A 22381-nucleotide genomic window follows, 5' to 3' on the forward strand; every position below is an offset into this window, starting at 1 on the left:
TTTTACTTTTGACTTTACTATAAAACTTTTCTAAATATTTCTTTTTTTGTAATCTTTATGAAACAGTTTTGAATTCATCTTCCTTTTCTAGAACTCCTCCCATGTTTTATATTTTGAATTTTATGATATTTATCACTGGTAGAATTATGATTACAGAGTTGTCTATGGATGAATTGCACAGATATTTTACAACGACTGGTATTTTTAGTAGTTTAATGATCTATGATATGCAATAAAATGCAGTTTATTTTCTTTGGCTGTATTTGCCAATACAAGGAGTTCAATTTTTAGTTATTGAAGTAAATGTGCTGTTTTAATGATTGAATGTTTGAATGTTTCTTTCTGAGTTTCTGTTTCAAATTAACCCACATTTTGTCTTTTGTTCAAATGTCCCTTTTTATTTTATGAGCCATTGGAAATTTACTGTAATTTATTTTGTTTATACACAGTTTGTTATGCGCATGCCATAATTTGACAATAATAATCAACTCTTAGAATATGACAAAGAAAGTGTTTAAGGCATTTTCCAATGATCATGGATCACAACTGTCAGTTGTACTTTTATTTAACTTAACAAATTTTGATACAGCAATGCAATTATTCTTTGGAAAATTAATAGTAGGTCAAAAGTTTTACACCTATTGAAAATTTCCCTATTGTTTCACATAAAAACACATTTTTAATAAAAATTCTACTGAAGAAATTTCTTGTCTGAATTGAATGAAATTTTTTTCACTAAATACAGAAATGTCTACAGTTTCTTGCAATATTATGAAATATATATTTATAATGTATACTTTTATGGAAATCACTGTTTAAAGATATCTATTAATTTCATCATGAAAAAAATCATATGGATTTATAGGAGTAAATGACACTTCATTTCAATATTTTTATACAAATAAGGATTTCTCAGTAATTAAATATCCTAAATATATTTCATAATAACCAGAAAAAAAAAAATGTATTTATGAGTTTATCATTTAAAATTTCATCAAAATCAGACCTTAAATTAGCTTTTGACAATGTTTTAAAAAAAACATGTTTTATATGAAGTACACCGATAGGTGAAACACTTCTAATTTTTTGCAAATTAATGATAGAGTAAAGACTTTTATTCATGATATATATTTATTTTGGACATAATCTGTCTATCTTGTTTGAAGACAGTTCAATTTTGAAATAGATTGATAATTAGCTTTTATCAATTTTGTTATGTAGCAAGAAAATAAGTACTGTGAACACATTTTTAGCTCACCTGGCCCTTTGGCCCAAAGGGCCAAGTGAGCTTTTCTCATCACTTTCGTCCGTCGTCGTCGTCCGGCGTCGTTTGTTAACTTTTACAAAAATCTTTTCCTCTGAAACTACTGGGTCAAATTTAACCAAACTTGGTCACAATCATCATTGGGGTATCTAGTTTAAAAAATGTGTCCGGTGATCTGGTCAACCAACCAAGATGGCCGCCATGGCTAAAAATAGAACATAGGGGTAAAATGTAGATTTTGGCTTATATCTCTGAAACCAAAGCATTTAGAGCAAATCTGACATGGGGTAAAATTGTTTATCAGGTCAAGAAAGTTCTGCCCTGACATTTTCAGATGAATCGGACAACCCGTTGTTGGGTTGCTGCCCCTGAATTGGTAATTTTAAGGAAATTTTGCAGTTTTTGGTTATTATCTTGAATATTATTATAGATAGAGATAAACTGTAAAAAGCAATAATGTTCAGCAAAGTAAGATCTACAAATAAGTCAACATGACCAAAATGGTTATTTGACCCCTTAAGGAGTTATTGCCCTTTATAGTCAATTTTTAACCATTTTTCGTAAATTTTTGTAATCTTTTACAAAAATCTTCTCCTCTGAAACTACTTGGCCAAATTTAAACAAACTTGGCCACAATCATCATTGGGGTATCTAGTTTAAAAAATGTGTCCAGTGACCCGGCCAACCAACCAAGATGGCTGCCATGGCTAAAAATAGAACATAGGGGTAAAATGTAGATTTTGGCTTATATATCGGAAACCAAAGCATTTAGAGCAAATCTGACATGGGGTAAAATTGATTATCAGGTCAAGATCTATCTGCCCTGAAATTTTCAGATGAATCGGACAACCCTTTGTTGGGTTGCTGCCCCTGAATTGGTAATTTTAAGGAAATTTTGCAGTTTTTGGTTATTATCTTGAATATTATTATAGATAGAGATAAACTGTAAACAGCAATAATGTTCAGCAAAGTAAGATCTACAAATAAGTTGTCATAACCAAAATGGTTATTTGACCCCTTAAGGAGTTATTGCCCTTTATAGTCAATTTTTAACCATTTTTCGTAAATTTTTGTAATCTTTTACAAAAATCTTCTCCTCTGAAACTACTTGGCCAAATTTAACCAAACTTGGCCACAATCATCATTGGGGTATCTAGTTTAAAAGATGTGTCCAGTGACCCGGCCAACCAACCAAGATGGCCGCCATGGCTAAAAATAGAACATAGGGGTAAAATGTAGATTTTGGCCTATATATCTGAAACCAAAGCATTTAGAGCAAATCTGACATGGGGTAAAATTGTTTATCAGGTCAAGATCTATCTGCCCTGAAATTTTCAGATGAATCGGACAAGCCATTGTTGGGTTGCTGCCCCTGATTTGGTAATTTTAAGAAAATTTTGCAGTTTTTGGTTATTATCTTGAATATTATTATAGATAGAGATAAACTGTAAACAGCAATAATGTTCAGCAAAGTAAGATCTACAAATAAGTCAACATGATCAAAATTGTCAATTGTCCCCTTAAGGAGTTATTGCCCTTTATAGTCAATTTTTTACAATTTTCATAAATTTTGTAAATTTTTGTAAATTTTTACATAATATTTTCCACTGTAACTACTGGGCCAAGTTCATTATAGATAGAGATAATAGTAAGGAGCAAGAATGTTCAGTAAAGTAAGATCTACAAACACATCACCATCACCGAAACACAATCTTGTCATGAATCCATCTGTGTCCTTTGTTTGATATGCACATAGACCAAGGTGAGCGACACAGGCTCTTTAGAGCCTCTAGTTTCTTTTAAATTTGAAAACAAAACATGGGAATTTATCACAACCATTGGTGTTACAAGCTGAATGATATATACTTTATTGTATTTTTGGAATTGCATGATACATGTTTAAAAAAAAATAATTTGTAAACTTTGAACCTGAAGTTACATTTAGATATAGGGAAATCTTTGTTAAGGTATGCAATGATCCAGGATTACAATTTGCAGATTAAACAACCTTTTTTAGCTCACCTGGCCCAAAGGGCCAAGTGAGCTTTTCTCATCACTTGGCGTCCGTCGTCCGTCGTCCGTTGTCGGCGTTAACTTTTTACATTTTGAACTTCTTCTAGAGAACCACTGAATGGAATGAAACCAAACATGGCATGAATGTTCCTTATGAGGTGCTGACCAAGTGTTGTTACTTTGTAGCCGATCCATCATCCAAGATGGCCGCCAGCGGGGGACTTAGTTTTACATAGGACCCTTTGGGAAATACATAAAAATGTCTTCTTTTAGAGAACCAATAAATGGAATGGAACCAAACATGGCATGAATGTTCCTTATGAGATGTTGACCAAGTGTTGTTACTTTGCAGCCGATCCATCATCCAAGATGGCCGAACGCGGGGGACTTAGTTTAACATAGGACCCTATGGGAAATACATACAATTGTCTTCTTTTAGAGAACCACTGAATGGAATTGAACCAAACATGGCATGAATGCATGAATGTTCCTTATGAGTTGCTGACCAAGTGTTGTTACTTTGCAGTCGATCCATCATCCAAGATGGCCGCTAGGGGGGGGGGGGGCTTAGTTTAACATAGGACCCTATGGGAAATACATACAAATGTCTTCTTTTATAGTACCACTGAATGGAATGAAACCAAACATGGCATGAATGTTCCTTATGAAGTGCTGACCAAGTGAAGCTACTTTGTTGCCGATTTACTGTTCAAGATGGCCACCAGGATATTTTATTAAATAACGGGACCAATATTAAACCAAATTTGGCCTCAATCATTATTTTGGTATCTGTTATGATTTTTATCTATCTTTACGTGATATCTAAAACCAAAGTAGAGTCAGGTGAGCGACACAGGCTCTTGAGAGCCTCTAGTTTAAATGCCTTGTAATAGAAATGCTGGTTGTAAAATAACATATAAATCAGTTGAAATTGACAAATATATGCACATATTGAGGTCTCAAAAATGAATATCCTCTCTGGGAAATTTGCATCCGTATAATGGTATGGTGATGTTGTCATCATCCTCTTCCAAAAACATTTGGTTTCCAGACAATAACTTGAGTATGAGTGAATGGATCTCTATGAAATTGTACCACACGGTTCCATACCACAAAAGGAAGGTTGGCATTGATTTTAGGGGTTATGGCCCTAACCATTTAAGAATTTTGGACCAAAAAGGGGACAAAAGCAAAGATTTTTCAGGTTTCCTGACAATAACTTGAGTATAAGTGTGTGGCTTTGTATGAAATTGTACCACAAGGTTCCATACCTCAAAAGGAAGGTTGGATTGAATTTTGGGGGTTAAGTCTGTATCCGCTTAGGAATTAGGACCAGAAAGGGGTAAAAAACAAGCAATTGCTTAAACTATGTTTGAATTGCTTATTTCTGACCAATTTCAATGGTTAAAATATTTGGGTTTTATTGATATGCTTAATCTTACCATGTATTTAGAATTTTGATTTTGGGCTGTGTTTTCAAGTGAATCCAAATAAGGGTGCAAAATTAAACTTTGATTGATTTCAATATGCTGATTCTGGAGACAATTTCCCTCCATATTGACATTTCTATTCAAAGGGAAATAACTCAAACCACAATTTAATGATCATCCTCTCTAAAACACACAACATTTATGTCACCTTTTGATATCACTTTTCAGAACAATTCTAACCACAAATTCACAAATTTGATTAAGATAACATCCCAATTACTTAGAATTACAATCCCATAAACCACAATTACAAATTCATGCCCAATTTCATGCCACAATTTTATCCCATATTATTATCCTAGTTTGCAAAAAAATTAAAAAAATCTTCAGGTCATTATGCATGCTGATTATAATATAATTCTATTATCCTTTTAACTTAGATATAATTATATTCTGTGTTCATTTCCACTACATCATTCATTCCTTAAATTGCTAAATTATCAATATCAATTTCTAAATGCTAACAGTTTAACAATATCAAGAAAAATGAATGTCCTCCCCTTTCTAATCACTGAAAGGTACAATATGTTTAAAAACTTCAATCATTACCTGATGACAAAAAAATCTCAACTACCATACACATCCATCTTTACCCCACTTGTAGCAATATTAAAACACCAAACAATTATTAATTAATGTAATAAAAGGTTTCCTACCAATTACAGCTTAAACTAAATTCCTTTATGGAGCATTTTAAAAACTTAGCTAACATTGTCTATTAATAAATAAATATATTAAATTCTTGGTGTACTTGGATTGATTGATGATTGTTGTTTGTTTAACATCCAGTGGCAAATATTTCATGCATGTTCAGAACGAGAACAAAAAGGTGTACTTGAATATGCTGAATCTAACAGTGTACTTAGATTTTGGACATAAGACCATAAAAGGTAAAAGTCCAATTTCAATTTTTTTAGTTCTTTGACCACATTCATTCTGTGCCAGAAATCTATGTTGTGTCAAATATTTAATCACAATCCAAATTCAGAACTGTATCAAGCTTGAATTTAGTGTCAATACTTGCCCCAACTGACATCTGCAGTCGTATAAATAAAGCTGCACCCCACAGAGCATTTCATTAATTTTAGTTTTAGATTACATAACAGCATTAGCCTTTTAAAATATTTTTCATGTACATGCATGAAATGAATTTTCCTATTTTATTACATATTGAGTTAAATTGCATGAGCTGATGAAATAAAAATGATGAATTATTGTCAGATTAATTTAGTCATTGAAAATTTCTGATTTATTGTGGAAATACAATTGTCTTGTCATTTTGTGGGAAATCATTGGTTGATAGTGGTTTATAAAAAAATGTCAGTTCTTGGTTTGGTACCTGGATAATTGTGTTTTGTTTGATATAATGATTCAAAGTAGTGGTTAATGGTAAAATAAAGCAAAAACATTAAAAAACTGCACAAACAATACATTTTGTAGTACTTAAAATGTACATGGATGTCGTAGATATTCAATGTTTGAATGTCAAAACCATACAGAATATTATTGCTGTCTATGAAACATTGTGAAATAAAGCAACACAGCTTATAAAAAGATTGAAAACAGTTGCAACAATGCTAGGATTGATAATTCACATTGGACAAGTTCATAAGGATCTAGATTTGAGAAGGGTTCGATAATTGATATCATTTTATCAAATCTTGAATGAAGAAGGTAGTATCTCTTGTAACTCTAAATTCCTGAATGACACCAAAATGTTTACACATGCTGGTTCAGGGCCACAACCTCGAAGTTAAGTAGCTTTGGTACAGTTTATCATTCTGCTATGATTCGAGTCTGAATTATGGTGCACAGCTGTGAACTCGCATAGTAAATTTCTTCTGAAAACATTCAATACAGAATCACAGGATTAATGAAATGAAAATATTACATTGATATAAATATGAGGAGATGTGGTATGATTGCCAATGAGACAACTATCCACCAGAGTTCAAATGATGAAGATAAAAAGCAATTATAGGTCAACCTACGGTCTTCAACAATGTCAAAAACCCTTACCGTATTGTCAGCTATAAAAGGCACTGACATGAAAAATATGAAAAAACTCTAACTAGAAAACTAATGGCCTAATTTATTCAATACAATTTATGAAAAACAAATATGACAGACATGAACCAACAACAACTTTTGAATTTAAGGCTCTTTATGTTCTGATATAATTACATATATTATATTAGGTTTAGCGATTTTCAAAATTTTTTGGCAACTTAAATCGTCATTTCGCCGGCAAAATTATGGCCTGACATATATCATACTGATGAAACCTTTTTACGTCTTAAATTTCAGATACAGATGGTGAATTATTTAAGCTACCTGATGTTAGACCATTATCAGCCAAACATCCCCAATTACCTAGATATGAATTAGCTACACATACCATCAAAGTGAGAAGAACAGGTGTACTGGCTGATGTAGTTAAGTTATGGGATTTACAAGGTAAAATTTTAAACATTGAAGAAACAGTAGTTCTTTTCTCATAAAACGTGAGGATTGAATTTTTTTCTTTATTTGTATCATACTTTTACTGATAATTGTAGACTGGCTGAAAAAATAATGGGAACTGCTGTCTTTACTTCTTATCACATGTCTATGGAACATAGCATTACATTTGACAATAGACATCATTTAATTAAATAGTATTCTCCTTAGAAATTCCAAACAGCATCCTGGCTTGTGGAAAATTTTAAAAGCATCTTCCACAGAGTACCTTGCTATAGATAAGTAGGAATGTATAGTCATGAATTCAAGGGTCTGTCAATGGTCGTATTTGTCAGACATGACCTAAACTGAAAGGCAAATATCTGAATTTCCCTGCTGTGCTGACAGTTATTATGCCCCACTTAGGGGCATTATGTTTTTCGGTCTGTGCGTCAGTTCGTTCATCTGTTCGTTCATTCTTCCGTCTGTTCGTCTGTCTGTCCTGCTTCAGGTTAAAGTTTTTGGTCAAGGTAGTTTTTGATGAAGTTGAAGTCCAATCAACTTGAAACTTAGTACACATGTTCCCTATGATATGATATTTCTAATTTTAATGCCAAATGAGAGTTTTGACCCCAATTTCACGGTTCACTGAACATAGAAAATGATAGTGCTAGTGGGGCATCCGTGTACTATGGACACATTCTTGTTTTTAGTTATAATCTTTTGCTATTAAACCACAGAAGAACATTAACATTTTGTAGGTACAACAGCAGTATCTGGTAGTGCCTTCAGTCATCTGGAGGGTGACATCAACAGATTTCAGAGGATGGGATCAATAGACTCATTTAACCAGGTGTGTATAACATGTAAATATATATGGAAGACTGTGATTGTCATTATAACTGAACTGTCAGTATGAGGTTGCAATTAAGTTAACGAATTATATATGCTTAGCTCAAAAGAAGCACAAACCAAAAAATTCACAATAGTAATTTCATCATTATGATGTCATCATCTTTATTTTTGTTGTTAAATAGTTATAACATTAGAATGAAAGAAGGTTCAGGACAGTTTTTACTCATATTTATTGTAACTACAGATTAACAAAATAACAACATTAAGTGTGGGACATTCATGCACTATAAATATGTATCAACCATTACTAGCTGTTAATTGCCCTATATTTGATGCTGATAGTAATCTCATAGAGTGTAAGCTGTTGTCAGTCTAATTTTTATATTTTTTAAATCATCATCATCATCTACATTTGGACAGTAAGGTGCTCTCGTTCATCTACATTTGGACAGTAAGGTGCTCTCGTTCATCTACATTTGGACAGTAAGGTGCTCTCGTTCATCTACATTTGGACAGTAAGGTGCTCTCGTTCATCTACATTTGGACAGTAAGGTGCTCTCGTTGAGTGAAAGTCTTTTTGCGCCAGCACAAAGTTAAAGCAATCATCGATCAATCATAATTATGGACAATTAATTTTGTATGTAAACAATGTGAACAATTTTAACACCACATATTACATTTTGTAGTTATTTAGTACTTTCAATAGTTTATCTCTGTATTTGTATATTTATATTTGACAGAGGTCACATCCAAATGAAATGTTGACTGGACTGAGATATTTTGAAAGAGCTTTAAAGGGAGATAATGGAAGTCCTGCCAAGGTGATATTTTTAACCAATCGACACACATCACTGTAACTGACATTTTATGTCATTGTAATTGTTTTGTCTTTCATTTTGAGATGACGAAGATGATATTGTTTTCTTTATTCTTAAGTTGATTTAAAGTTTCTCTGATCTTTTGGTGATTGAAAAGATTAATAATAGGAATATCAGATGTTAAATTAATCATGAAAATGATTGATGACAAAAATATGAACGATATAGTTCTTAACAAATTACATAATGGATTTGCCCAGCCCTCAAAATACAAAGACTATTGTGTATGCTTTGGTTCTTTATTTCTAAGAGAGTGGATATATCTTACTGTTGTGAGTTTATTCTGCCACAATTGATTATAGAATAACTATCCAAGAATTCAAATGTGTAAAAAAATTCAACTGGTGAAAGAACAACTCCTTAATTTATGAAATTCAATGTTCTTAGCCAATGAGTTATTAATCAGTGCTGTTCAGTCACAAGTTTAATATTTTTTTTATATTTGATTTTTTGGAGTAGTTATGACTTTCATTAAATTGGCTTTCAATGTAAATTTAGTAGAAATGCTAGGAACTATATCCTTTTCTTTGTGTTCTCACTTCTTTGACAACCTCTAGGCCAAAATAAAATATATGTAATAGTGACATTTTTAGTGGTCTTGTCATGTTTGTAAATTTAATTTTATATATGTGTTTTATTTTATGAAACAAAAGTTACTAAAAAAATCAAAATAATTATTGTGAAACCATTGCTGTAAAAATAATCAGAAGTTAATCAGAAAATAAATAATAAAAAGATAGCAGTTAAATCTTTAAATAAATTGATTGAATTATTTAATTAAAGTGTTAGAATTTATTGTATAGAAACTGGTTTCTATATATAATGTGAATTATCCTTACATTATTATTCAAATGAGGTTAGTCTGGGTAGATTTCCCGCTAGTCATGCATTCTTGATTATGGTTTTCCTTTTACGGGTAGATAGTTATCTAGTTAGTTCGCTGCTGAAAGTTGATGGGGTTGGATGTTCTTTTTGTATTGAAGATTTGTCCAAAGACATGTGGTTGTTATAGTTGGAAATATCAGTGAATGCACATCTTTGACTGACAAGTATGATTTGTCAGTGAGCCTAAAATCCATAATGTTGGGTGTTTATTGCGTTATATTGAATACGTCTGGTGCCAATAATAAATTTATTAACTTTTACTAGATTGGTTATGTTAGCCACATGAAATCCGTTACATATATGTGTGTTTCCTAGTACATGCCCACAATGACAATGGGTAGGTATGTAGGAAAAACATTTTATTTTGAAGAATTATTTTCTTGTTTTTCTGAAAAATGATAAATGGTCAAATTGGAAATTTATGTAATTTAAAGGATAAATTCTGGATTTAGTTTTTTTTTCGATCAGACCTCAATAAAATGTTTGAGATTGCGACTGAAAGTGAGATTGGTTGGGTAACTGGAAACACACATATGTTTTATTAAGACCCTTTTTGTTGTATGATGTCAGAAGTGTGAAATTTCCGGATTTATTTTACATGTGAAATATCAATTTTTATTTGACTTGTAAATCAGTATTTCATAGCAACCAATGTAAGAAAATCTAAACTTCTTTAAGTGATACAAAGTTATATTTATAATGCTAACAACAAAGTAATAATGTGTATTGTCAGTAATCTGTTATTTTTCTGTTTTGCAGCAAGCTTTTGACTGGGGTCAAGTGGAAAAGAATGCTTTGGCTAAATGCCTTCTAACGTTATGTCGACAGACCAAAGAAATCTTATCTGATGAACCAAGGCTTGTCAAACTTACTGCTCCTGTTTATATTTTAGGTACCATATTTATGTGTAGTTTATACTTTTTAATCTTTTTTGATTCAGTTAAGGAGTTTTTGATACAATATATGTATTATGCAGTTACGGAACACAATATATTGTAGAATACAAAAATGTGTCCATCAGTTTTCCTGTCTCATGGCAAAAAACCTTAATCTCCTTTTTCATAGATAAAGCCATGCTTGGTTGTAAATAACAAACAAAGCTTATTGCATAGGTATAAAAGTTGCTTTAAAAAACAGCAGCTGCATAATATTTCAGAAGTAATAGCACATGTACAGAAAGGATTTATATATTCTTAACTGTGTGAATGTCTTGGGTAAAATCATGAAAAGAAGTATAATTTTTGGCAATTAAGGGTTTTCATACATTTCCTTGAGAATAGGATATGAAAGAATGCAATCAATATTAATTCCTCACTTAAGGGTTACATTAAAAAAATGATTGGCTTAGTTTCAACATTCCTTTGCTTCAGGTGATATTCATGGTAACTACAGAGATTTAGTGTGTTTTGAGAAAGCCCTGTGGAGAATGGGGCCTATGTTGACACCAGCATCTTTCTTATTCCTTGGTGATTATGTAGATAGAGGAGAATATGGGGTTGAGGTAAAAATGAATTTTATGACCAGATATTTCAATATTTTTATTTCTAATACATTTTTGATTTAGTTTACATTCATTTCTTGACATACATCTCAAATAAAAAATTCAGAGACATCCTTTTTTCCTTCCAAAAAAATTTAGTTTATGAATACTTAATGCTAAAAAAAAAAAGAACAGATCTATTTATTTTTCACCAAAATGTTCATTTATTATACTTTCTTCCTTGAAAAAGATTGTTTTTTATGCTTTTGAATTACAGAAGCAAGCCTCCTTAAATTTCTTCCTTTATTAGTGTTTGAGATGAAGAAATTCCAAAATATTCTTTCATTAAGGTTATTTACAATTCAGGTGATTTCCTATTTATTTGCTGAAAAACTGTTAGCACCAGAAAAGTTTGTACTTCTAAGAGGTAACCATGAACTCAGAAGTGTTCAGGAAATGTTTTCTTTTAAAACGTAAGTATAGTTTGCAAAAAGGATTAAAAGGTGCATTATTTAATAGACGACTTTCTAATTTGTGCATTTTCCCGTAATTTCCACATGTCACAATGAGTATGTTATTACGTCACAGTAAGAACCAATTGTACGATGATGTCATTTAAGCCGATTGACCCCGGGTCAACCACTGTAACTCATTCATAAAAAACAACTCGAGATTAGTTTATGAAATAACAATAAAAGTAAATTTTCAATTCCAATTATGAAAAATTAATGGCAGTATTTATTTATTTTGACATGTCACTTGTGATGCATTTGATAACTCTTATAAACAAATATTGGGATCAGGGCTTCCAAAACGGTCATATATTCCGGACTTGACCGAAACTTTCATAAAAAGAAAACTGCTCTCAGCCTCAAACGGTCAAATAGAATTGGTGTGCCACATTTTGTTATTCAAGGCATTTTCATGAAACGGTCATTTCAATTTTTACCAACTATCGATCGATAAAAATGTCCGTTTGGGGCTTTGGGCATGTCCGTTTGGGCATTTTAGTTTATAATTGTGGCAATCTATTTCACAAAGATATTTCGGTCATAATTGGGTTTAATAAAATAGAAGCAGCATATTTCAGATACTTTGAAGTGTCTTAGTTAGTCTAATCCTCTGGGTACATAAATGTACGGCTTGGTCTTTAGCTAGTGTACATCAATAAAAAGTAGAAAAAACACGTTTTCTTTTATTTAATAACAACAAGCTGTCAAACAATTATCCCTTCAATAAGTTATATTGAAGCCATAAATCATTCACTGATTACAGGTTTGTTACCTTTGATGAGGTGTCCTTAGCTTGTCTTTATCAATAGAATTAATGATGCATAACAATGTACATAAAGGTAATCAGGTAAACGAGGTCAAACATGTAAGCGTGAATGGATCAACATCCTATTTAATTACGCTTTATAGATATTATTTTAAATGAGCATTCAGTTTAAAAAAGTATCCTGATATTTAAAAGTTATTCTTCAAATAAGGATATTTATAAATGAATAATTATGATATATATTATTTTATTTAACACTGTACATTGTGTCAAATACTGGGGTACTCTCAAGGGGAAAATTTACTAAAATATATATGAAAAACACCGAGAATTGCTTCGCTTGGGTATACCAAGCTGAGTTGTCCAATAAATAAGGGGGGCGTTCTCTATTCTTGTTTTCATATTAAAAACTGTTTTTATAATTAAAATCATAAAGAATAATATCCAATCATGACAATCTCCGACTGTTATAAAGACTTTGTCTCAAATTGAACTTTACAAATCTGCCAAATTCGTGACCGATTTCCAGACAATAAAATTTTCGAAGCATTCTCTGTATTTGAACCGTCGAACTTTCCTTGTAGTGTTGACGACCTTCCTCGCTACGGTGAACAACAGTTAGAGTGTCTCTGAGACCATTATAGTATTGTCAACCAAGAAGAACTACAAATAGAATGGGGCATACTTAAGTATTTGATCTTCAACAACTACAAGGGACTTTCGTTTGCCGATCTGTTGACTGCAATTATTTCAAGAAAAGACCAGTTCCCAAATACAATTTCGCTACTGGAAATTTCACGTGTTTTGCCGGTTTCTAGTGTTAAATGTGAAAGGGGTTTTTCAAGGCAGAACATTATCAAGACAAAACTAAGGTGTAGTCTAGGTATTGACGCTTTAGATCAACTTATGAGGATAAGCTTAATAGGTGTAGATGTTAAAGACTTTGACCCTGTTCCTGCTATCCGCAAATGGCAATCCGTTCGTAACCGCCATGTTTATCAGAACAATGCATTTAGCAAGCTCATGAATGTAAAATCTTAAATTAAACTAAATGAACTCTAATCTTGTGCTGTGATCTGTGCTTCTTTTCAATGTGCTCATTGTAATATTTATTGCGTGTGTTTGTCAACATTGTGCTCTTCTGATATTTTATTGTTGTTATATGCTTACATAAAATATCATGTTGTTATTCATTAAATTATTTATCAACTGAGTATGTTTTTATTTATTCCTTATTTTCTAAATCAGGTTGGGAAATTGTACAAAGAAAAATGTTATCACTGTTCAGTAGATTTTACACGGTTTTAAACAATATCCTTCATTGGGCCTCCTCAATGTTATCTATAAATACCGCATCAGTTGTAAAAGTCACGTGGTCAGGTAATCAATACACAAAAAGAAAAGTATCACGTGTATTGATGATCAAGTTGTACTGCAATTAAAGCCAACATCAACATTTTCAAATAAGATGGCCTTAATTTACAAAGTGTTAAGTACTCACAGAGAGAAGATAGATTATATAAACAGAAACAAAAACATGAGAACAGTCAGGTACTGAAGCTGATTGATGCAATGATGGTTACTGTATTACGATACACAGAAAAATGACACAATACCGAGGATAATATTTTATTTATTTTTAGAATGAAGTAAACAAAACAGTTATAAATAATTTTATTGCATATAACACTACTAATTATTTAGACACATATATCAATTTATGCATCCTCTCAGTTACATTTAAGTATCCAGCTGATCATTGACCGTCAAAAATATTTCTTTGAAAAATGTCCGGCTGTCGTCAGGAAATTTTGGAAGCCCTGATTGGGATCCATAAACAAAAAAATTAGATACCTGAACACCAACCACCAACAATGTCTATGAAGTTTTTGTAAAGCTAATATAGCAAAGTTAAACAGATTGGAAAATATACATGTAAAAGAATGAACTTGTGCTTACCATACCTTGTCCTTAGCATGTTTAAAGATACTCTAAATTCAGAATTTTTTGTAAGGTTTTTATTAATGTGAAAAGTGGGTGAATATTGCAATATTTAATGACAAGAACTTTCATTCTGATAGCTGATACATATATCTGTATGCAGCTTTTTCTAAAATGGAAATAATTAATTTCTAATATTGGTTTCTCATTTCAAAATTACAATAATAAATGCACGCAATAATTTCTAAATTTACAGTACATGTATGAAGTGTGAAAGGAAAACTGAAATTGTGCTGAAGTTCTTATCATAATTCAAACTGGTTATGTCTTAATTTCTTTACAGTGAGTGCATTTCTAAATTTGGAGATAGTATTGGTCTTCAGATCTGGGACGCTGTCAATGAATGCTTTGATTGCATGCCAATAGCAGCTACTGTAGATGACAGGGTAGGTAGACTATGTCAATGAATGCTTTGATTTTATGCCAATAGCAGCTACTGTAGATGACAGGGTAGGTAGACTATATAAATGAATGCTTTGATTGTATGCCAAAAGCAGCTACTGTAGATGATAGGGTAGGTAGACTATATAAATGAATGCTTTGATTGTATGCCAATAGCAGCTACTGTAGATGACAGGGTAGGTAGACTATATAAATGAATGCTTTGATTGTATGCCAATAGCAGCAACTGTAGATGACAGGGTAGGTAGACTATATAAATGAATGCTTTGATTGTATGCCAAAAGCAGCTACTGTAGATGATAGGGTAGGTAGACTATTTAAATGAATGCTTTGATTGTATGCCAAAAGAAACTACTGTAGATGATAGGATAGGTAGACTATTAAAATGAATCCTTTGATTGTATGCCAATAGCAGCTACTGTAGATGACAGGGTAGGTCGACTGTTTAAATGAATGCTTTGATTGTATGCCAATAGCAGCTACTGTTGATGACAGGGTAGGTACAGTATTTAATATTGCTTTGTTCTGTAGCATTAAATATTTTTTTTCATTTATTTTTCTTGAAATAATACCACAATTCATCATAGAGTGTTAGATTATTTTTATGTATTAAAGCAAGATAACATTTTCAATATTTCTCATTTCTCTTAATGTATATAAAGTATGGCTGTCAGATCAGAGTGATATATATGAATTTGGTATATTTTATACCAACACAAAATCCAAGATGGCCACTGGTATTTAATATTACATACACACAGTTAATCAATCAGTAAAACATTCTTGTACAAATAAAAGTGAGAGAGGAATAGGGATATGTAATTATATTGTTATATTTATAACTCTCACACCTATGCACACAGTTCTAGATAAAAGGGTTGAAGAATATATATTATTTTTTATAGAAGAAACAAGATTGTGTTTAAATTGAAGCACTGAAGAGAGTTAAAACCACAGTAAAACAAACGTTGAAAACTTACAACAATATTTCAAAACTAATATTCTAACATCTCAAGACTGTTTTCCGACTTCCTCAGTTGTTATCCGCTTGAAATTTCAGCAGACGACAATGTTGTCCATGTTAAGCCGCAGTCCTTGATGGTGGAAATGTAAGAAAAAAAACCATTAACATACTGGAAGACATTTTACAATTAGACAATAGAATAAACGAATGTTCTGTCAAAAGTTGAATAATCAATAGTTTCAAGTACATTTTTGATTGTTGTTTTAACATTAAGATGAGCAATCCATGTCAAATCCATATTGAATGCTATACCAACCATCAACCAATATCATTTTTGGAGGGAGAGTTCCAATTGGAAAAAAAAACTAAAGTCCCCTGTTTAAATATTTGATAGTGATTAATAAATGTGATGCTGATTTTACCATGTATTATTCTATATAAATTGTTATAAGGGCTTATTGTTAAACTTGTTATCTAAACCTTACAATAACACAGTAGTTATAACTAACCAATGAACATTGTAGATTTTTTGTGTACATGGAGGTATACCAGGGCCTGAATCAGAAAGTTGTTTGATAGAAAACATCAACAAAGTTCCATGTCCACTCAGAGATCCAGAAATAGAAAGTCCACTAGCTTGGGAAATAATGTGGAGTGATCCAATCAGGTTTATATTGTGTTTTATACCTTAATCATGATTCTATCATTGTGTAGTTGTAACCATGAAAATTTGCTTTGAAAATTAAATTTCTTTTGAAACTGTTTTTAGTGTTCACATTCTGAGAAAAATATCATATTTTGAAATACCATAAATTCAGAAATTATTGCATGCATTTATTATTGTGATTTATGAAGAATGGACAGAAATGTGAGATTGTTATTGCGATATCAGGAAAAGCATCATGCAGATGTATGTACAAGATATGAGAATGCAAGTTCTTATTATTGCAATTCTCAACCAGTCGCATTATTTGCATTAATAAAAACCTCACAATAATTTCTGAATTTACAGTCACTCTTTATTTTGAGGTGCTCAGAGTGCTTTTGCATCGGGTATATTTAATTTACGTGGCAAATAATGGTAGAAAATGAGAATGCAAGGATTGATATTCAAATTGTATTTAATTTTTGAAGCATGAAACCATTATTAGCAGTCTATTTGAAAATTCACTGAAATACACAACTTTACCCCAGAATTATTAAATCAAAAGACAAATTTAACTAGACTTTCTTTCGTACATAGAACAATGTCTTATTTTAGAATTTAAAAATCCTCACTATCAACAGTACTTTCAGGATTTTAGCTTTTTAATTCAAAATTTTATACTATTTTTATTTTTGTGACTTTCAGTGTAGAGCAAGTGACACCAGAGTTAAAGGAGGAGTTAGAGAAACAGAAAGGTTATGTGTATAACTCACGGCGAGGCACGGCACATTTCTTTAGTATTGAAGCATTAACGTCATTTCTAGATATAAATGGACTATCACATGTCATCAGGGCACATGAAGTACAGGAGGCAGGTTTTCAGGTAAATCATGTCAAAATGTACAATATTGTTGGCTTATTTTTCATTTAGCTTTAATTTGTGAAATTAGAAAGAAGTACTGTAAATTCAGAATTTATTTTGTGCATTTATTATTGCGATTTTGAAAAATGTATAAGAAAGTGAGATTAATTATTGCAATTTCAGGAAAATCTTCATAGAGATATATGTATCAGATATCTGAATGCGACTTCTTATTATTGCGATACTCACGTGCACCCAACTGCATTATTTGCATTAATAAAAACCTTGCAATAATTTCTGAATTTTCAGTAATCGAAGCATGTAAGTAGCAGATTTATATCTGAAATATGTATATTAAAATTATTAATAAACATACATATAAGATTTGGATAGCAGTGAAGGTGTAAATTTGTGAGTAGGAAACAATTGACAGTCTTTAAAAAAATGTATTATTTGTACATTGTAGATTGGTAGATTATTTTTATTTATGTTCTTATTCAATACTTCAAACGAACATAAAGCATTTACAAAGTAAAAACTCAACACAGTTTTTGGTTATCAGCTCGCCCCGACAGCACAGAAAGCTTATTTTTATTATAAACAATAAACAAATGTCCAATTTGCTGTCATCGACCGCTGCCATCACATATAAACACAATCTACAATAGAAAAATGTTCTATAAGTTGAAGAAAAAATCATTTCGATTTACATACATGTATTTTATCAACTATTTTCTACATAACATACTGATTCACATTCCTATGAAGTCTTAATAAAAGGGGTGGGTGGGTGGGAAAACGAACCTTTCTGTCGGATAGGCGAACCTCGAATGACAATTCTAGATATCTTATTATAATTTTAGCGCTAAAATTCTAGCATGAAGTTATCATGATTGATATAACTTAAACCGGTAATAACTTACTGATGGTCCAATCAAATTAAACATAAACATGTTTTGATTTAAACACACGTGTTAAAAGTAAACAAATACACGTGTTCCCGAGTAACCTTTATAAATACATTTATTCAGTTATTTCAGATATTTAGTCCTCTTCAATGTGGTAGTCACTTAAGTGAATAGTGCAAGGGTAATAGGGGTTCTTTAAAAAGTACTTTATCATTGTATGGTGTAAGGAAACAGAGCCTTCACACGAACTTTAGGTGTAAGTTTCAAAGAATTTTTGGCAGAAAAGGATATTAATGCATATTGTAGAGTGACATACCTTCATGCAGACCCGTTATATTGTGTGAACTAGCAGGATAAAATTCTGACCCAGCAAGTCAGTCTAATACAAGGAAGGGTATCTTTATATCACATTAATATGTTTTCTTCCTGAATATGCCTGAAATATTTGCCACTGGACATTATTCATAAATCAATCTTTTTTTACAGGTACAGCAACAGGGTAAATTATTAACTGTATTTTCCTCCTCTGGATATTGTGGTGGATCTAATGAAGCAGCTTGTGTTTTAGCTGACAATTTCAAACTTAGAATGATTCGACTCGATACAACTTGAAAAGGGAAATAACTCTAGTCAAAATACAGTATTGTGAAAAGGTGGAATTCACCAGTTTCAGATGAAAATGGCAGCTAAAGTTATGTACTTGTTTTGTTAGTGACTTTGTTATGAAATGTCTTATTGTTGAAGGGTGACAACAAGAAGAAGTGTTGAACATTAAAATATATATTTAAATAGCCAGTACAGTTAGATTGAATGGGTTTCTAAGCTAATAGTCTTGAACAGTTGAAAATAGGGCCATAAAAAAGACTACGAAAAGAATAGAAAACGAATGCTTTTTATGGAAACATTATTTTAAAGTGATATTTTAAATGTTTTCTTTGTCATTTTAACTGCTTCTACATTGACCATGTTGACACTTAGATCAAAACATTGAATATTAAGATGTCTCATATTAATGTGGATTCATTTATTTTTCTGGGTACCAATTTTAGTGGATTGAGGAAAACTAGCATTTTCATGGATATTTGATTTCAAGATGTTGCCTAGTCTCCATACATTTGCCATACAAGCCTATAGAAAATTGGTTGCTCACCTGTCCCCACAAAATCCACAATAATTGGTATCCCACGAATAGTAATGAATCCACAGTATTCATTTAATACATAATATCATGAAGCAGCATACTCATTAATATTTTCTATGAATCAATTTTTGTCTTATACATTTTAATGAATTCATTGAAGTACTATCCATCTTTGTGTTATAGTCTGTGTCATGTATTGATTGTAGACATTGGTTTAAATTTTAGTCTCTATAAATGACATTTTTGTAGCTTTCATGCTATTTTAAGAAATATTTTCAAAAACTTTAAATCAGCATTTTGCAGCATGGCAGCTAATGCCATGATTAATTGGAAGATATAACCTCAAAAATGTGTATGGAAGGATAGCAAGTATATTGGATATATATTTTGTTTATGTTTTCAAGTGGATGGTACATAGAAAATAACTTCTCATTATTTTTCACAGTGAAGTAGCTTTCATTTAATATAACTTATAATTACATGTAGTTAGATATTTCATAATATTTATGTTTTTATAAAAACTTTGTGCTAAATTTGAAGAAAATTTGATAATACACTGTTGTGATACATCAGTTGCCAGACATATATTCAGTACTTACAAATAATAAATCAAGTTATAGTTGTTTCCACTTGTAGTTTCTATGGCAAAGTAACATGCATATTTGTTTGTATTTAACTAGGTTTATCTGTTGGTTATTAATTTTTGGTTGTACAGAAGGCATTTAGGATGATTGGAAAATGCTCCTTATGTCCTTAACATGTGACAATTCTAAAATAGTCAAAACAATTCTTTACAAAGGACAAGGTTCACTTTTGGCAAAATATGACCTTAAATTTCAACTTTGTCATGTAAAATAATAAGACTACTGATTGGTTCTAAATTGGACCAATTTCAAAAACCTTAATAATAGGTAAAACAAATTTCTTCACTAGAGTAAATTATAGGCCCCAATGTCAACATATGTTGGGGAAGTTCTGACACTTATGCTTAAGGAAAACCTTGGCTGCAACCTATGATACAAAATATTCTAGGTTTGCTGTCATTTTTACTCCTCATTTTTTATTAGTAATTACCCATTATTTGTGTCAAAATGTGAAGATCAAACAATTTGATATATGAACGCTTTACAGTGGCTCATATGGTATGAAAGTTCATGTAGAAAATGCAGCGAGAGGTCAAGTGAGACTTGTGATAGGGAATATTTACAACATTTTACTTGCGTCATTATTCTTGTATACACGTACACACATACACACCCACATAGATATATTAATTGTTTCACCACATCCTTGTGTCAGGTGTTTGTCAATTAAATCAGATTTACTTCTATATGTTGTAACTGTGAATTTATTCACATTAAACTTTGATGTTCTCAGCTCAAATCACAACATTATGTATATTTTATATTGTAAGTCTCCAAGACATATTGCTGTAAAATTTTTATTTCAGAAAACAGATGTAAATGTTTTTAAGATTTTAATTTTATTTATATTTTTATCTATAAGGTAAGATGAAAAGAATGTATGTTAATTATTTATAGAAATATTATTATTTTCAGTTGTTAAAAATTTTTCATGTTGTGAATAATTGATTCAGAAAGGTAAATGCATGAATCAAAAACAACTGTTTATTCAGAAGTTATTGTGATGCTTTTATTAATTTCGAAATATGCTGAAGTATCAGGTACCTAATAATAAAAAACTCCCATTCATAATTTCTGCATTGATCTCCTTAATAAATTTTAGTAATCGCATAATTAGAATTTGCATTTTTTGCCAGAGTCGAGGATTCACAATAATAAATGCAGGCATTAATTTCTTAATTTATGGTATGACGATTTGCACATTTTGTAATTATAAGCCACTGGAATTGATTTATGTTAAGTGGTCGAATGAAGGAATCATAAAAAATCATCAACTTAGCTTTTAATTCTGTTATGATCTTTATACACTATATTAATATAGTTTTGATAGTAGCTATATATAGTCATGTATTAATCTGTAAGTCAGTTTAACTGATCAATGCCAAAAAACAGTTCATAAAGAAATGTAACTTATTGTGGTGATGTTAATTTATTTTTGTTTCAATGATGTCACACATTCCATTTAAAATTTCATTATTGTTTTAACCACTTACTATGTAAAGATGATTTAGTTTAATTAATAAATTTGTTGATGAATTAAGGAATTATTATGGAACTAAGGTTCCAACTTCCTAAGGTAAAGTTTACCTTAGATGAATTGGTGATTCGTTTTACTCCCTTCTATTTTGATGATATAGCTCCCCACCTATCAAGGTATTTACAAAAATGTATATACATCCTTAGCTTTCAAAGAGGGGCGTTACGGGGGGGGGGGGGGGGGGGGTATCTGCACGGAAGAACGCGAAATAAAATCGCCATTTCACGATGAAAGAAAAATAAAAAATTTCTTGCATGTTGATCTTTTTACCGATTTCACGAAACACGGTGAATAACGAACCTTTTTCACGGCTGCACGTGAAATAAAAATGGCAAAACACGTTGCACGAAAATAACCCTTTACCACCCTCTTAGCATGTTTGTGTTTGAATGTTCCTCATGAAGGTATCCATAAGATCTATCAAGTGTTATTTACATTAGAGCTATTTGGTTGAATATTTTAGCCTGTATACAGAAACTTTTAATATGCCAAGTTTTATAAACTACAGGTGAATATGTGTAGAGACACTCAAATGATTCACATTAAAACTGAACAAAATTAGCAAATTTGGTAAATCTTGGGGATTACGGGTAAACTCTAAATATAGGCTTTGAAATAAACTTAATTTGACATGAATTATCAAAGTACTAAGGATTTTCCACCCCAGGAATAGATTACTGTAACTGTTTTTGGC

General features: G+C 31.3%; 1 protein-coding gene across 2 annotated transcripts in view; it reads left to right on the top strand.

Moving 5' to 3' along the window:
- LOC127711057 (uncharacterized) overlaps positions 1 to 21863 on the top strand; it is a 45320-nt gene extending 23457 nt beyond the window's left edge. The window contains exons 10-20 of one of the 2 annotated variants that reach the window (XM_052217014.1): positions 157 to 198; positions 7075 to 7224; positions 7968 to 8059; positions 8802 to 8882; positions 10584 to 10716; positions 11195 to 11325; positions 11671 to 11777; positions 14867 to 14969; positions 16474 to 16616; positions 17301 to 17478; positions 18852 to 21863. In XM_052217014.1, coding sequence (XP_052072974.1) covers positions 157 to 198; positions 7075 to 7224; positions 7968 to 8059; positions 8802 to 8882; positions 10584 to 10716; positions 11195 to 11325; positions 11671 to 11777; positions 14867 to 14969; positions 16474 to 16616; positions 17301 to 17478; positions 18852 to 18977 — 1286 coding nt within the window. In that variant the 3' untranslated portion in view covers positions 18978 to 21863. The remainder of the gene's footprint in view (positions 1 to 156; positions 199 to 7074; positions 7225 to 7967; positions 8060 to 8801; positions 8883 to 10583; positions 10717 to 11194; positions 11326 to 11670; positions 11778 to 14866; positions 14970 to 16473; positions 16617 to 17300; positions 17479 to 18851) is intronic. The other variant, XM_052217015.1, reaches the window with a different exon arrangement.
- The last annotated feature ends 518 nt before the right edge of the window (positions 21864 to 22381 follow it).

The sequence above is a fragment of the Mytilus californianus genome, unplaced genomic scaffold (assembly GCF_021869535.1).
Source record: "Mytilus californianus isolate M0D057914Y unplaced genomic scaffold, xbMytCali1.0.p SCAF_8, whole genome shotgun sequence".
In the NCBI taxonomy this organism is placed as follows: domain Eukaryota; kingdom Metazoa; phylum Mollusca; class Bivalvia; order Mytilida; family Mytilidae; genus Mytilus; species Mytilus californianus.